General features: G+C 38.9%; 1 protein-coding gene across 1 annotated transcript in view; it reads right to left on the reverse strand.

The window, feature by feature from the left end:
• The window catches only part of LOC112058328 (ankyrin-3), a 54,931-nt gene that overhangs the window by 24,194 nt on the left and 12,391 nt on the right, over positions 1-18,346 (reverse strand). Inside the window, exons 2-6 of the mRNA XM_024099077.2 lie at positions 10,957-11,061; positions 5,362-5,541; positions 2,308-2,424; positions 1,328-1,483; positions 630-795 (exon numbers count right to left, since the gene is read on the reverse strand). Coding sequence (XP_023954845.1) covers positions 630-795; positions 1,328-1,483; positions 2,308-2,424; positions 5,362-5,541; positions 10,957-11,061 — 724 coding nt within the window. The remainder of the gene's footprint in view (positions 1-629; positions 796-1,327; positions 1,484-2,307; positions 2,425-5,361; positions 5,542-10,956; positions 11,062-18,346) is intronic.

The raw sequence follows: 18,346 nt of genomic DNA on the forward strand, positions 1-18,346 counted from the left end.
ACGAGGCTCCTCTCAGAATGAGACGAGTTAGGCCAATAGTCCACCTCGCTAGCCCAATGCAGAATGGCAGACTTAAGACTTACGATTGTAGTGTGATGTGTAGCAGTGACACCATAATTTTGTGGTGGAGGAAACAGCTCTAGCTGATCTTAAGACTTGTTGACCTTGGAAAAATATTGTGATGTTTTTTATTGACGGCATCCGTGGCGCAGTGATGTGACTGACTGGGCTGATTGAGGTATTTAATTGGTCGAGGTCTGGCTGGTGAGAGGCTTTAGTCGTGGCTAGTTACATCATCGGCAAATACGTATCGCCAAGCGATTTAGCATTCAGGTACGATGTCGTGTAGAAACCGAAAGGGGTAGATTTCATTCTACTCCTAACAAGTTAGCCCGCTTCCATCTTAGATTGCATCATCACTTACCATCAGGTGAGATTGTAGTCAAGGGCTAACGTGTACAGAATAAAAAAGGACATAATTATTATCGTCGTCGTTCGTCGTTATCTACCCATATTCGGCTCACTGCTGAGCTCAAGTCTCCTCTCTGAATGAAAGGGGTGAATAATTATTATACTCGTGCCAAATTTCATTCAATGGTCAATCCACTGGTAAAGTGGATGTGACTTACCCCATTTAGCAGCGACGTGTAGAGGACAAATGTTGTGTTTAGCTGCACAGTTGACGTCAGCGCCTTTAGCCAGCAGCAGTCGGGCCACGGACTCGTTGCCGTAGTGAGCGGCGATATGGAGCGGGGTGAAACCCGACTTTGAGGTCACGTCCGGGTTGTGCTCATTCTATTAAGAAAATTAAATTGGTAAGCTCTTTTAAATACTGATATCCTTACTGTAGTGTTTGTGTATACTAAATAGATACCTACACTACACTATCTCATGTACATTGGTAGTGGGGGCAATGGGACAGTCTATCACCGGCGCTTGACCGAGGTGGTCGTGCGCGGTCTGCTTGCCATACCAGTGTAGGAATGAGCCAGTGATTAGCTTATCTTATAGTAAGGACGAGGGTCCTTACACTTAATAAACACGTCCGGCACATCTTTGCAGGCTCATATGGAAATTTTCTTTCACCCTCTTAATCATATCATCTTTGGCAATCCATATTTGGCTCACTGTTGCACGAGTCTCCTCTCAGAATGAGAAAGGTTAGGCCTATCCACCACACTGGCCCAATTTTGGCTGGATTGGAGACTTCACACACCTAGATATGTAAGAAAATTCTCAGGTATGCAGGTTTCCTCACGATGTTTTCCTTAACCGTTTGAGACACTGGCTCGACAATGTTGACTGTCATTCTCAAAACTCTACTTACCTCGAGTAATAAATTGGCTGCTTTTACATCGTCTTTTTTGGCAGCAATATGCAGAGCAGGCAGACGTACTCTGCCACGCGTGTCTGCTTCTAGAAGCACTGCCACCACTTTCTCGTGGCCCTGCTGCATCGCCACTGCTAGAGGCGTGAAACCATCCTGTAAATGGAATTGTCATTAAGCTTGTCGCCTCAAATAGTATATCATATTACAACGTACTAAGTAATTAACACTGTTTCAGCAATGCATTGACGCTTTGAAGATGTGATGCTACAGAAGAATGCTTCGTATTTCGTGGATAGCACGCAGAACCAATACATCGATGTTGATCAACTGAAAGAATTCGAAGAGACTATACACCATCTGTCATCAAAGGATCCTTGAGTACTTCGGTCACATTGCCATAAGAGAAGGAGATAACTTAAGACACTTGATATCTACCCTCCCTCTTGTCCTCGAGGACGTACCCTGACGCGTTGCTCATCTAACCTATTGGATCAACGCTAGAAGTACACGAGGCTCGATAAGTCGCGAAAAACAAAGCCACATGACGCGAAATCGTAAGGAAGAGTTATTAATAGTGATTGAGATCGGATCCCCAGCTCAGACCAATTATAGAAGACCTGTATCACACTCATAGTCACGGACAAAATTGTCTGTCATTTTCTGAGGAAAACGAGCTTAGATTTTGTATATATCTTATACTAAACTAGAAGTTTTGCCCGTTTTTTACACAATAAAATTACACAAAAAGGTATTTTTACGGAGCTCTTTAACCGACGAACACGATTACGACTATTTAACATCGATTCTATAGAGACAGTTTTTATAATCGCATTAGATCGTTGATCATATACTTTGACAGAAAAGTAACATCTAGCGAGGCAGGCCCTATACAATAATTGGTCTAAAATCCCTAGTAATGAGGAACATCCATAAAGTACAAGTTCAATTATCTGATCATTATCTTAAAACAAACTTACCTCTGTGGCCAAACTTTGGTTTGCGCCATTAGATAGGAGAAACTTGACAACTCCATCATGGTTCTCCTGGGCAGCCATGTACAGTGGGGTGAAGCCATTCTGTGACTGAATGTTCACCTGGAAGAACATTACTGTATTATTGAATTGAAACAGCTGACGACAACAACAACAACAGCATTGAGCTATTGTGTGTTAAGATCTAATCCAATCTCAATTTTGGGAAATGCATTGAGAGTAAGGCTAAGACTGCAGCAAAAAAATTAGGCATCCTAAATAAGGTTAAGCGATATTTCACTTCTAAACAGCTTCTTACCCTGTATCAAGCACAGGTTCGAACAAGCATGGAATACTGCAGTCACCTATAGGATGGGTCTGCTAAATATCAGCTCTCCGCATTAGACTCAGTTGATCGTCGTGCTAGACATATCATTGGTGATGAATCTCCGACTGGAGATCTGCAAAGTCTTCTACACCGACGTAACGTTGTCTGTCTTTTAGTTTTTTACCGAATATATTTCGGACAGTGCGCACAGGATCTTTTCAGTCTAGTCCCTCCATCCCAATTCTACCACAGAACAGCAAGACACCGTGCAAATTGGCGTCCTTTTGTTGTCCACTCAACTCGCACAAAACGTTTCGCATCGACGTTCCTTATAAGAACAGCGAAGATGTGGAATGCCCTTGCGGCTTCTGTGTTTCCTAACACTTATAATTTGTGCCTTCAAGACGAGAGTGAATAGGCATTTCCCAGGCACGCGCGCTCCAACCTAGACCTCATCATTGCTTTCCACCAGGCATGATTGTAGTCAAGCGCAAGTCTATTTAGAATAAAAAAATTATAAAATATTGCAGACGCGCCATAAGATACCCGCTTTGCGTATAAACACAGAATACTTAAACGGGTATGTACAAGATAAATTGAATTTTTAAGCAGTTGGAGTAAAAACAGTATTCAAACATACTTCATTTAAGGGCAGGAAATTAGTTACCCCACGGTATACTGTGGATAATTTTTATTTTGTCAAGATTTTAGTCAAGGGCTAACTTGTAAAGAATCAAAAAAAATATTTTTCCGCGCGGCGAAAATCTCGAAATGTGCGCCTGCCTTTACGATTCGTAATGTCTGATATCGTTGGTCTCATTTTAACATCCAGAACATTATAATCTTTCTCCAATCCGTAAATAACAACCAAAAGTTGGCAAATGACTGTGTGCGAATTGAAATACCGGCTGTATGCATTATCAAGATGCATTTTCAGAAGGTTAATATTAATGCGATTCAGTACAAATCACCGACGATGTAGAAATGAAACTGTTAAGCCTTGTACAGACGTGCAAATCGGTCTTAGTCGGACGTGTAAACACGTCCTGTGAACTTTACATGTCTCAATTAAATACATTCCAACCAACCGAACGTGAAAACTTCTGATTATTATTTTTTATTACAGGCTTTGAATTTCTTTTTACACTTTTACTTGTTTGAAATTTATAGGTTGAACAGCATTTTCTTACATCTACATTTTTTTAATTACTATCAAAATATTCAAAAGAACGAGATTGCTTAGCTATTTTCACATTTCCAGCAATTTCTAGGTTTTAAGATGTACTACTACTACTATTTATTATAACAGATATTATCGGTGTGATATTATGCTATCACTAAGTGTCTATATAATACTAAGTTGGACCGAGCAACTCGGCCACAGACTTTGCTATAATTTCCAGTATATTCCAGTATAGTATATAGACTCACAAGTCCAACTAACCTAAAGACTCGTGAACCCGACCGACCGACCTAATTTAAAGTTTCAAGTTGGCGTGTCTATGTATGTTTAAGCCAGTGTCGTTGACCCTGGGGCTTTGTTGGTCTGAACGGCTATTAATCATAAGGAAAGCGGGGTTTACGACGAACACTTCTTTTATAGCCTTTTTACGTCAATGGCATCAATGCAGACATACCTAGTGAATACTAGCTAATAAATAGGCTAAGAAGGGAATAAATTTATACAAATTTATTAAGATTCGTAGGTTTTTTATGCTTATACATTTCATCATCATCGGATATTATTAAAATTTAAAAGAAAATATAATATAAAAATTGGTTTCGCTCCGTCGATTTTTAATCTAAGTTCCCAACCTTGAGGACTTTTGGACGAAAAGATGTCGCGCAGTTTTCCGAACGTTGCCCAGTTGAATTAAATTCGCCGGTTCAGCTCTTTCACAAGATTGGACATACTTGACTGTATCATTACTTATCAGAGTTACCTTGGTAGGAGCATTATAGAAAATTTTGAAGGTCTTTTGTACCATACAAAAGGCTTTCTTGAGCTCCATTTTGCTCGAGCAGTATAACCACATCCTCCTTCCACGGTGCCATCTTTGGAGGTTAGGTGGATGGCGCACCAAAATACTTAAATGGGCTTTATTATTCACGAGCAGTTTGACCACAGCGTCCTAGCTGACCAGGGACGCGATAATACGCGTCCATGGCTAAGTCACGCTGCCACTCTGACCATTTTAGCATGGCTATCTTTGGATGTCGATAACCATGCTGCTGCTCTAGCAACTTCCATGCGGCCTTCTTTGAAGGTGAGGTAGAAACAAAGACTTACTTGAGCTCCATTTTGCACCAGCAGTTTGACCACAGCCTCCTTGGCGGCCAGGGACGCAATATGTAGGGCAATGTTCCCCTTCCTGGTGGCAGCATCGATTGTAGAGCCATGCTGCACTCGGACCACTTTAACATGGCTGTCTTTGGAGGTAGATGCCACGCTTCTGTTCTAGCCACTTCCATGCAGCATTCTTTGAAGGCGAGGTAGATATAAAAGACTTACCTCAGCTCCATTTTGCACCAGCAGTTTGACCACAGCTTCCTGACCGACCAGGGACGCAATATGTAGGGCAGTGTTCCCTTTGGTGGCAGCATCGACTGCCGAGCCATGCTGCACTCTGACCACTTTAACATGGCTGTCTTTGGAGGTGAATAGCCACGCTGCTGCTCTGGCCACTTTCATGTGGCCTTCTTTGAAGGTGAGGTAGAAACAAAAGACTTACTTGAGCTCCATTTTGCACCAGCAGTTTGACCACAGCCTCCTGGCCGGCCAGGGACGCAATATGCAGGGCAGTGTTCCCCTTCTTGGTGGCGGCGTCGATGGCCGCACCACGCTGAAGCAGCTCTCTGACCACTTCGACATGGCCGTCTTTGGAGGCGAGGTGGATGGCGTTTAGACCATTCTGGAAGAGACAGAGTATATTATGATATTGTTTTTTCGACTAACACTCAGCCCTTGAATCTCTTTTATCCGGGCCTACTAACTACCTTTAAACTACCTCCCTGCCAAATTTTAATTTTGTATATTTCATGATGAATAAGTAGCGTTTCAGCTTTATATACAATTATATACATATATATCTAGATATATTCATCCAATTCCTCTACAATTAATCAGAAAGACTGTGTTAGGAGTAGGTACATTACACCATAGATGAGTTCCTTAATGATAAACATGCTTGGAGGCCTTTGGATCAGCTTCCACCTTCACACAGGAAGTAAAACTATAAGAAATTGTAATGTTGTCATCAATTGTAAATTATACTGTATTATGTATATAGTATATTGTACTGTATTATTTTTTTAAAGACCTACTGTTAAGTTTCTAACCGGTTCTTCTCAGCAGAACCTGCCTTCCGAACCGGTGGTAGAATCTTTACAAATAGTCAACTGACGTATCAAAAGTGCTTGTAAACTGAGGTAACTGAACATCTTGAAATAAATGAATTTAAAATTTGAATTTGTCAAGCCTATAACCTCTCGGTGGAGATCATAACTGTTTTTTTTTCTATGCCTATTTATATTCCTACAAAGAGATAATTTCAAACATGGAGGTAGAAGTATTCAACCTCCATATTTGAATGGTTCAATATAAATGTTACGAAAAAGCATTCAATGAATGTCATTATATTTTACATAGAACAAACTTTTTGCGACCTCATCAAGTTCTATGCCTTAATGAGTCAGCTCCATGAGAGAATCGCTTAGAATATAGGTCAAAAGGACTATATCTCCCTGTATAATATAAATAACTTGACACAGTCTGTCGTGTTGTGTTTAAAAAAATATATATTTTATTCAGATTCATATGAGGATCATAATTATAGCAGTTGTAGACAAAGGAGTCAACAGAATGTATCTATCTGTAATCTATCAATTTACTTCGCTGTCTACGAAAACAATTTTAGAATTCTATTTTCTAAATATATATTATTATTAGTATAATAAAATGAAAATATACTTTATTGCTCACCCTATAGAACATAGAAAAGATACAAAAATAAATGCAATATGCACAAATAGGCGGCCTTATCGCTAACAAGCGATCTCTTAATTTAACTTGGTACAGCCAAAATCAAATTTAAAGATGCACAGTACTGGCCCGCACAAAATGTGCATAAAAATATATAATAAATTACCGCAAAACATTAAGAAAAAGGAAAACATTAATGAGTTTTTATTAACATTAAAAAACTTTTTGCTTGAAAAAGTATATTATAAAATCAATGATTTTTTGACCGAAAAACGATAAATCCGCCTCTCTACTTATCTTATCTTATGTTATGTTAAGTTAAGTTAAGTTTTACTTTGTAGTTACAACACCCTCACAGGGTTCCATTTGTAATAATTATGAAATTTTATTTATGACATGTGGAAATGTAACTTAAATGAATAAATAAATAAATAAATCTCTTCCAGGCAACCTAATAAAAACATATATTTAGGGTGTACCTACGGAAATAATAGAGTCATAACCCATATTCGGCTCACTGTTGAGCTCGAGTCTTCTCTCTGAATTAGAGGGGTTAGGCCAATAGTCCACCACGCTGGCCAATGCGGATCGGCAGACTTCACACACGCAGAGAATTGAGAAAATTCTCTGGTATGCAGGTTTCCTCACGATGTTTTTCCTTCACCGTTTAAGACAGGTGATATTTAATTCCTTAAAATGCACACAACTGAAAAGTTGGAGGTGCATGCCCTCCTGCATTCGAACCCGAATCCTCCGGAATCGGAGGCAGAGGTCATATCCACTGCGCTAATAATAGAGTAAAGGAAATAAAATCCAAGAATAACATAAGAAAATAAAAAAAAATCTATTTCAGTATTGATTTGTTAGCACTCAGCACATGAATTAAAGTGGTTCAAGTATTGAAAATCGAGTCTGTCAGCAGCCTTTTTTTTTTTTATTCTTTACAAGTTAGCCCTTGACTACAATCTCACCTGATGGTAAGTGATGATGCAGTCTAAGATGGAAGCGGGCTAACATGTTAGGAGGAGGATGAAAATCCACACCCCTTTTGGTTTCTACACGGCATCGTACCGGAACGCTAAATCGCTTGGCGGTACGTCTTTGCCGGTAGGGTGGTAACTAGCCACGGCCGAAGCCTCCCACCAGCCAGACCTGGACAAATTAAGAAAATCTCAATCGGCCCTGCCGGGGATCGAACCCAGGACCTCCGTCTTATAAATCCACCGCGCATACCACTGTGCCACGGAAGCCGTCAAAGCCTTAACTAAGAGAGGTTAGAATATAGGTCAAAAGGACTATATTTCCCTGTAATATATATACATTCCAGCCTGTGCCAAGCGCCGGGAACTGTGACATGAACAAAGCATTACGAACTTAACTCCGGTGCAAGCTGCAGAGCTTGGCTGACGTCCAAGTATTCCAGAAATGGTAGAAAGGAAAATTAAATTTTTTAATAGTGTGCATGTTTGGCTTTCATTTTAAAAATAAATGGAGTTGTTCTTATTTACGTAACCCTCTTATTTTTATTCTTGGCTTTATGTGTAAAGTACCACACAAAGGGCAATGGAAAGAAGTATTTTAAACATAAGAAAAATCCATAAAATAAGAAGTGCAAGGATTAGACAAAAAACAAAAGTTACAGACGCCCTAAAACATGCATTGACACTAAAGTGGCAGTGGGCCGGTCACATATCACGTAACGCCGATGACAGGTGGACCTTACAATGTACAAGGTGGACGGACCACAAGTTAAAAGGAATGTTGGCAGACCAAACAAACGGTGGACTGACGACATCATTAAACTGCCGGGAAGGAGTGGATGAGAACAGCAAAGGAAAGGGAATCATGGAAAAGAATGGAGGAGGCCTTAACCCGAGAAGGGGCTCTAATCTCATAGATATTGTTAACATACTCACCAACTAACATTAATTAAGTATATATATTTTTTTTCATACTAACAATACTAACGAAAATGAAACGTGAAGAGATTTGAGAATAAATGGCTTTTTTTTATTTCTTTTTTTTTTTATTACACGTAAACCTCATGTTTTTAACCGATTTCAAGAAGGAAGTTCTCAAGTTGACCGGTATGTTTTTAAATAAATCCGAAATTAACCATCTATCGTAACTAAAAAGTGTGAAATAAATAAATAAATTAAACAAATAAAAAAACCCGACTGCATAAAGTATAAAAATTGAAATGAAAAAAAAACAAACTCAGACCAGAGGTGTAAAAAGCAATTAGAAAACAGTCGGGACCTTAGATATTGGATAGAATGATTTTCTTCTACATTATGTTATAGGTCCGTACTGTTTTCTAATTGCTTTCTTTGTTAGTAGGATGAGCAATTAAAAGAGTAACTATTAAAATGAAGGACTTTCCATAAAAACTTTCAACCCCTATTTCACCCACTTCTATTTTTATTTTAGGGTCGAAATGTATTCTATGTTTTGCTCCAAGGTCCCATTTACGATCATACCAAAATTCATCTTGATCGGTTTAGCCGTTTATCCGTGAAAAGGTAACAGACATTTATAATATTAAGTATAGATGTCGGATCTTAGACCAATCAATCATACCGACAAATACGTAGCGCCAAGCGATTTTGCGTTCCGGTACGATGTCGTGTAGAAACCGAAAGGGGTGTGGATTTTCATCCTCCTTCTAACAAGTTAGCCCGCTTCCATCTTAGACTGCATCATCACTTACCATCAGGTGAGATTGTAGTCAAGGGCTAACTTGTATAGAATAAAAAAAAAATCATCAAGGAACGTAAATGTCACCTGAATCCCTTTAAAATGATCTGCAAACTTTTATAACTGTGGACGTAAGCGAATTAAAAATTACCGAATATTTTTTTTAAGTTCATCGATCGTTAGCAACCTTTGTTCCAATGTTTACTGCATCGAGCCCGCAATATTTACGTAACAACTGACTACGTACTGTACCCAGGGGCCTAGGACCTGCGTTCGTGACTGGATCGCGTGATTTGCTCGCATGCTAATACGACTCAATCGTTTTCCTAAAAAGCACTTTATTACTTCAATCATAAAACCCATTTCTGCGCAAAGGTCGCCATGTACATAATGTCAGCAAATTAAACAATAATGATACATTTTAATCTGGTTCATATTATTGACACGTCAAATTGTTTGGGAATATTGTTCGTAGCTTTTCTAAATACGGAACCCTAAGCCGCCCTCATTCGCACGAGGGTTTTTTTAATAGTAGAGGAGCCGAAGAGGGGATTTTTGCAGTTACTCGAGCGCGGCAGATAAACATAAGGGACTATACCTTACACTTTGTCGAGTACCTCCACCGAGTATGAGCCCTTAATATTGGTGGGTACGTTTAGGGCAACCAAAAAAAACTAACTTCATAAATACTCAACCAGCACGTCAAATTAAGATAAGGTAGGTGAGTTGATAGCTTAAAACTGCACATTTCGAAAATCTGACGATTTGAGCGTAACGTAATGGAATGGGAGGGTTTCAAAGTTACAAAATTAAACCCTTATATTTTAGTGCTCGAGGTACGAGTGCGATTAATTTTTTACTTTTTTTAAAGGAAATAATCTCCCAATTAATCGCTAAAATTTTCTTACAATTTCAGTAAGCCAAAGTAATAAAAATTGTTTTTAAAGTCTGTAGTTTTTTTTCCACCGCTAAAAGCGGAAAAAGTAAATAACCATTTATTCTTCCTATAATTTAATCTACCAAATGTAATCGGTCTCAATGACGCTCGAGTAACTGCAAATTTAGCATCCCGGGCTCCCCTACTATAACGGACGTCAAATAAACGTTCAAATACTACAAAGGCATTTTTAAGTATATGTGTTCACACGACAGCGTTTTTAAATTACGACGCTATTTATTATGTAATGCATATGTAAGTTTTAATATTATATTTACGTATATATTATATTATATTTATTTAATTATTTATATATATAATTACATATAATGTATTGCACCTTCCCGCTCTTTCTTCGCAAGTTCTCTCGTCAGGGGTTGCCTGGTAGAGATTATTTTTAGTAATAAGGCCGCCTTTGCATGCTAAGTTTAATTTATCTTTTTATTGTTTTAATTTATAATTGTATTTTTGTGTGCAATAAAATATTTCTTCTTCTTCTTCTTCTATTTTTCAATCAGTGTTGCATTTACAATTATGGGCGTAGGAAATAAACCTTCATTTAATTTACTTTATTTGAACGATTAAAAAACACTCGTGCGAATGAGGGCTTAATAACATAAAATTGAAAACTAATGTTAATGATGATGATAATGAGTGAGTCTTTTGTGTAGCCAGTGTATTTAAGTATCTATGAAGTGCACGGTCACTTACAGCATTGCTGACATTGATGTCCACGCCCTGCTCCAGCAAGCTGATGATCTTGTCGATGTGTCCGGCGCGCGCGGCTCGCAGGAACGCCGTGCTGGCGTCTGCCTGCTGACAAGGAAAATACCCTCTATTAGCATTTTCTAATTAGTTTGGAGAAATTTTCATTTACTAGCGGTCACCCGCGATTTCGTACGAGTGAAAATCGCGACAAAGTATCCTCATAACATTCTTCGTATCATCTCAGATCATGCCAAGTTTCATTTGAATTCATTCAGTAGTTTCAGCCTGATGCCCGGTCAACAAAACGACGGACAGACAGACAAAAAAAATATTTTTGGCTTCAACACCGATTGTAGAATGCCCTCAAATGAAAGTTTTCAAAATATATTCAATGTTCAAAATTTGACTTGTTACAGTTTTATTATAACTATAGATTTATTTAATGCAAGCCTCAATTGACTTGGTCGTTAACTATGGGCCTCATAAGAAGGCTCATTGAGTACATATGATATGTACTCAATGTAGACGAATACAATATACCTAGGACATATCCAGCTATGTAGATCCATTATCTTTGACATATGTCAAAGATAATGGAATTAGCCTGCTGGTCTTGTAAAAATGTTTTTTTAGAAACGGAACAACTTCCCAAAAAAAAACATTACATGCAATTACCATCCCCATTAGAATTTCCATAATAGTGAGTAGAATTTGAAAAAGTACGTTTTGGAAAAACATGGGAAGTACTCTTCGAAATAATGCTCTTCAATTCTAAAGTATGAGCCCTTAACAGAGCTAACCCTTAAATAGGGTGACAAAGCCTTTGGATAATTTAGGACTGGTTGAAAAATATAGGCACTTTTTAAGATATTACATTAATTATGCTATCAGCAACTCCTTGGTTAATACTGACGTTCATTTATAAACTTATGTTTTGATGTTATTAGAATGCTATTTTATGTTTTTGATTATTTTTCTTGATTATAGTATTATATTTTAAAATTGGGAAAAAAGTCGCAAAATAGAAGGCCTGTTAGCCTGATATTTGTATTATTATTATTTTTTCATCTTCTATATTAACCTAATCTATTAAATTTCAGCTTGAGTATTTATTTACACTAGCGGACGCCCGCGATTTCGTCCGCGTGAAATTTAGTTTTTCACAAATCCCGCGAGAACCATGAATTTCACCGAAATGAAAAGTAGCCTATGTGTTAATCCAGAGCAAAATCTATTTCTATTCCAAATTTCAGCCAAATCGGTTCAGTAGTTACGGCGTTAAAGAGTAACAAACATTCATACAAACTTTCGCGTTTATAATATTAGTAGGATTAGTTCTACAAGCTCAATACCATCCATAGGTATATAATAATAATGGAGAGAAAAAGTTGTACTGTATACAAAGAAATACACTAAATAGCTTTACTTCGTCTTGTAGATAATTTTTGTGATTAAGTTTCCAAAATGAATTTACTGCACTTTTGAATTATTATACTTACAAAAAAAATAATGATATAATTTATAAGTAAATTTTAGTCCTAATTTAGTTTAAAAATCATTTGGAATACTGTAACTACTATACAAATACTGTTGGTGTACTGTGTTGTCCCTGTTATCCCAAAAGAGCAGTTGAAATTGGGGCACCCTACAATAAAGTATTTAGTTCTTTCATCCCCTCATGGTCCAAGTAACTTCAAGTGTCCTTTGGTAAGAGGTATAAGGGTATAAAAGGGGGTGTAGACAAAGCCTTCCTGTAAGTCTCCACTTTGTAGGTGGGAAATAAATACAGTTCTTTTCGTACACTCTTTGATCGCGGACTCCTTTTTGTACCGGACTTTCACTAAATGAAGGCTTTGATAGTGGTTTTAAGGAAACAAGATGAAACCCTTAAATATTTTTTAAACATTACACTTACTTTACACAGCGGGCGATGGAACGAGCTATGTTAGGAGTATCTCTGCGTGATCGAATCAGAAATGAGGAGATCCGCAGAAGAACCAAAGTCACCGACATAGCTCAACGAGTTGCGAAGCTGAAGTGGCAATGGGCGGGGCACATAGTGCGAAGAGCCGATGGACGTTGGGGTCCCAAAGTGCTGGAATGGCGGCCCCGCACTAGTAAGCGCAGTGTTGGCCGACCCCCCACCAGGTGGACTGACGACATCAAGCGAGTCGCAGAGATTCGCTGGATGCAGTTGGCTCAGTATCGTGATGTTTGGAAGTCCCTACAAAAGGCCTATGTCCTGCAGTGGACGTCCATCGGCTGATATGATGACGATGATGATGACTTACTTTACATACATTACACTTAAATTTCTCCGTTACTCTACTGTACTGAAGTACTGAATTAATTTTCGCCACTGAATTAATTGACGCCACGCGGTTTCACCCGTGTAGTTACCGTTTCTATGTGAATCATCATTATCAACCCATATTCGGCTCACTGCTGAGCTCGAGTTTCCTCTCAGAATGAAAGGGGTTAGGACAATAGTCCTCCACGCTGGTCCAATGCAGATTGGCAGACTACGCAAACGCAGCAAGTTAAGAAAATTCTCTGGTATGCAGGTTTAATCACGATGTTTGAAACACATGATATTCAGTTTCTTAAAATGCACACTACTGAAAAGTTGCATGCCCCGGACCGGATTCGAACCCTCATCCTCCAAAATCGGAGGCAGAGGTCATATCCACTGGGCTATCACGACTCTATATATTTCGGAATAAATTAATATAGTCTGTATTCATCATTCTATTTGTGAAAGATATTTAAAATCGGTCCAGTAGTTTCAGAGCCTATTCGATGCAAAAAAAAACAAACAAATCAACGATTTCAGAGCCTATATAGCCGGAACAAACAAACAGACCGAAGAAAAAAAAAAACAAAACAATTTTTTTACATAATTACCTACTTTTTAATATTTCCTCATTTTGTAAAAATCTGTTACTTTAAAATTACAAACAATAAATTCATTTATTTGTACTAAATTGATAAATAGGTAAAGTAGGGGGTAATCTCTGGATCTATTGCACCGATTTTGAAAAATTTGTATCACTAGAAAGCTACGTTATTTATGAGTGTCATAGGCTATATTTTATCCTCGTATTCCCACAGAAACGAGAACTACGCGGATGAAACCGCGGGTCGTCGGCTATATCTATATAGTAAGGAGTAGTAGATGCCGCACGGTTTCACCCGCGTGGTTCCCGTTCCCGTAGTAATACAGGGATAAAACATAGCCTATAGCCTTCCTCGATAAATGGACTATCTAACACTGAACGAATTTTTCAAATCGGACCAGTAGTTCCTGAGATTAGCGCGTTCAATCAAACAAACTCTTCAGCTTTATAATATTAGTATAGATTTGAAATAAGTGTATAGTAAACTAAGCTATTGAAGCAAAAGGCTTACCAACTGTAACACAAAGAAAACGTGTGCATTCACGTCCCCCACAGACAGACATACATGTTTATGTATGGAGGGTGAGTAACCCTTGAGTGGGGGCTGAAATAATTGCTCGTGGTCTACCCTTCGTCTTACACTTGCTTGAACATGCATTACTTTGAAAACCACGTATGCAGGTGAATTTTTAATAATACGAGTAGGTTATACCTGTTTATATTTTAATATACTAGCAGACGCCCGCGACTTCGTCCGCATGGAAATCAATGTAAACTTTGAAGCCTAATTTCAACACTTTAGAGTTTTTTATTATCCATTGTACTATACGAAATTAATGTTTTTTTTTTCTTTTTTTTTATTCTTTACAAGTTAGCCCTTGACTACAATTTCACCTGATGGAAAATGATGATGCAGTCTAAGATGGAAGCGGGCTAACTTGTTAGGAGGAGGATGAAAATCACACCCCTTTCGGTTTCTACACGGCATCGTACCGGAACGCTAAATCGCTCGGCGGTACGTCTTTGCCGGTAGGGTGGTAACTAGCCACGGCCGAAGCCTCCCACCAGCCAGACCTGGACAAATTAAGAAAATCTCAATCTACCCAGCCGGGGATCGAACCCAGGACCTCCGTCTTGTAAATCCACCGCGCATACCACTGCGCCACGGAGGCCGTCAAAACGTCAAATCAAATTTAATATTGTTTAAATATTAAATTTGATAATGAGTCAACTACCCTATTCGACAGTGTGAGCTTCGAGTTCTCCTCTATCTCTCTCTATCGTTAATATTGAGTTAAACAGAGATATATAGAGCTGAATTCGAGACACACTGTTGAGTTATAAAAGTATCGTTACAGAATAATCCCCCTAACCTTTCATCTTTTGACTTCGGGAATTAAGTCAAAACAATCATTCATTATCATTATTTGGCTGGTGGGAGGCTTCGGCCGTGGCTAGTTACCAGCCTAGCGACAAAGAAGTACCGCCAAGCGATTTAGCGATCCGGTACGATGTCGTGTAGAAACCGAAAGGGGTGTGGATTTTCAATCCTTCTAACAAGTTATCCCGCTTCCATCTTGGATTGCATCATCACTACCATCAGGTGAGATTGTAATCAAGGGCTAACTTGTAAAGATTAAAAAAAAATTTACAAGAGCGATCCAAGGAATATTATGTCATTCACTCAAAAAACATTTACAGGCAAAACAAAACAAAATCAAAATTTACTTGTGACAAAAATACTACGTTTGAAATAAAAAATATCACATCCCCAAATTAGCCGAATCATTGCACCCCATGACGTCACAGTCGGGCGATAACACAAATGGGGTGATTTCGTTTGCGATGGTGATTTATTACTGCACCCCCTCCGATACCATCGATTTCACCCAGACAAGCACTTGTTGGGGTCCATGGTAATCGGTTCACTGGACGAAAAATATTATGGACTAGCGAACGCCCCCGACTTCGTCCGCGTGGCATTTAGTTTTCACAACTCCCTCAAAACCATGGATTTTTCCGGGATAAAAAGTAGCCTATGAGTTAATCCATGCTATAATATATCTCAATACAAAATTTTAGATAATTCGGTTAAGTAGTCGATGCGTGAAAGAGTAACAAACATTCGTATCATCAAAATCATCAGTTTACACAAATCTCGGGAAACCATGGATTTTTTCGGGATAAAAAGTCTATGTGTTAATCCAGAGTAAAATCTATTTCCATTCCAAATTTTAGCCAAATCGCTTTAGTAGTAGCGGCGTTAAAGAGTAACAAACATCCAAACAAACATCCAAACATTTATACAAACTTTCGCGTTTATAATATTAGTAGGATAACTTTTCAGTTTTGTGTATTTTAAGAAATCATGTGTCTCAAACGGTGAAGGAAAAACATCGTGAGGAACAGGTTTCCTCACAATGTTTTTTCTCGGTACCTGAGAATTTTCTCAATTCTCTACGCGTGTGAAGTCTACCAATCCGCATTGGGTCACAAAGTATTGTAGGCAAGCACAAACCTCCCAAGCGTAAAGAAACTCTTGCTATTAGTGCTCGCCACATATCTTAATGTTTGTGAAGTTAGCTGCTTAATCCCGGTATTTTTGGGTCTGCAGATGATAGCACAGTATCGGAGAGTTACACATCTAGCCTTAGAGCTAGCGGTGCTGAGACTCTTGAGCTCAGATAGGCCTTGGTCGACCATGTGAACAAGAACCTAAAGATGGTATCAGACTGGGGTGACACCAATTTGGTTAAGTTCAACACTACCAAAACTCAGGCGTGTCTATTTACTGCAAAAAGGAGCCTTTTCACCTTGGCTCTTACTTTCCAGAGAATATCTGTTCCAATTAGCGATAAAATTGAGCTCTTGGGTATTACCGTCTGGTCCAACCTCAATTTCGGGAAATGCATCGAATCTAAAGCTGAAATTGCAGCCAAAAAACTGGGAATCCTGAATAAGGTTAAGCGGTACTTTACACCGAAATAACTGCTTACCTTTTACCAGGCTCAGGTCAGAACTTGTATGGAGTACTGCAGTCACCTTTGGGATGGTTCTGCAAATCAGCTTGATGCTTTAGACTCGATAGATCGCCGCGCCAGAAGGATAATTGGCAATGAACCGTTGACACAGGCGAAATTGCAGACTTTGCAACATCGTCGCAATGTAGCTGGTCTGTCGGTTTTTTACCGGATATACTTTGATGAGTGTGCTCAGGAACTTCACCATCTAGTTCCTCCTTTCTACCACAGAACAGCAAGACGTCGCGAACAGTGGTATCCATATATTGTGTATGTCCAGTCAACTCACACGAAACCATTTGCATCCACATTTCTAATTCGTAAAGCAAACATTCGGAATGCCTCCTGTAAGCTCCAACTTAGACCGCATTAATGCTTTCTATCAGGCTTAATTGTAGTCCAGCGTAAACCTATATTGCATAAAAAAAACTGCGGAATGAGTATAGATCGCATCGTGGTCGAATCTAGCCGGTTCCACGCCCGCGCCGTTTGTACCGTTGTTGATTCATTGCGCAGTCATTTGTTGCTTCACAAACACAATATATACCGATAATAATAATATGGTGGTACCGAGCGGACATACTATTTTAGCCAAAAAAGCTCCGTTGACGTGCGCACTTCGCACTCTGAACGTCGTAGCTGAAAACATCGACATCTTCTCTTGTACTCTGAGTGAACTCACAAGGATTGCTGAGTGGTGTATTTGTTATACTAAGTAGGTAATATTAATTGTAATGTATATAGGTAAATAGAATTAAGTTTTAGATTTATAATATAGTACTAAGCTAGCGAATTAGGTGATACCTGTAAGGCTAGTTTTAAGTTATGATGATAATAAATAAATAAAAATAAAATAAATATATCGTGGCGGGCACTGTACTTGCAAGGATTTGCAAGCTACGATACATTTTTCAAATAGCTACTACCTACACGCGCAGTTGAAAACAACCGTCCCTAGACACCTGGCAAAGTCTGCAAACAAAAGTGTCTGGGAACCACAGCCTTTGTGTTACAGTCTAGCGCAAATCCTGGGCAATATTCACAAAACAAGTACAACGTTCTTTATACTGCGCTACGATGCTTGGAGACTCGTTTTTTATTGACAGCTTCTTTGGTACAAGGCTTTCTGAACTTTTTTTGACGGCCTATGGCGCAGTGGTATGCGCGGTGGATTTACAAGACTATTCCTGGGTTCGATCCCCGGCTGGGCAGATTGAGATTTTCTTAATTAGTCCAGGTCTGGCTGGTGGGAGGCTTCGGCCGTGGCTAGTTACCACCCTACCGGCAAAGACGTACCGCCAAGCGATTAAGCGTTCCGATACGATGCCGTGTAGAAACCGAAAGGGGTGTGGATTTTCATCCTCCTCCTAACAAGTTAGCCCGCTTCCATCTTAGACTGCATCATCACTTACCATCAGGTGAGATTGTAGTCAAGGGCTAACTTGTAAAGAATAAAAAAAAAGTAGGACTTTTTGG

This window comes from Bicyclus anynana, chromosome 25 (assembly GCF_947172395.1).
Source record: "Bicyclus anynana chromosome 25, ilBicAnyn1.1, whole genome shotgun sequence".
In the NCBI taxonomy this organism is placed as follows: Eukaryota; Metazoa; Arthropoda; class Insecta; order Lepidoptera; family Nymphalidae; genus Bicyclus; species Bicyclus anynana.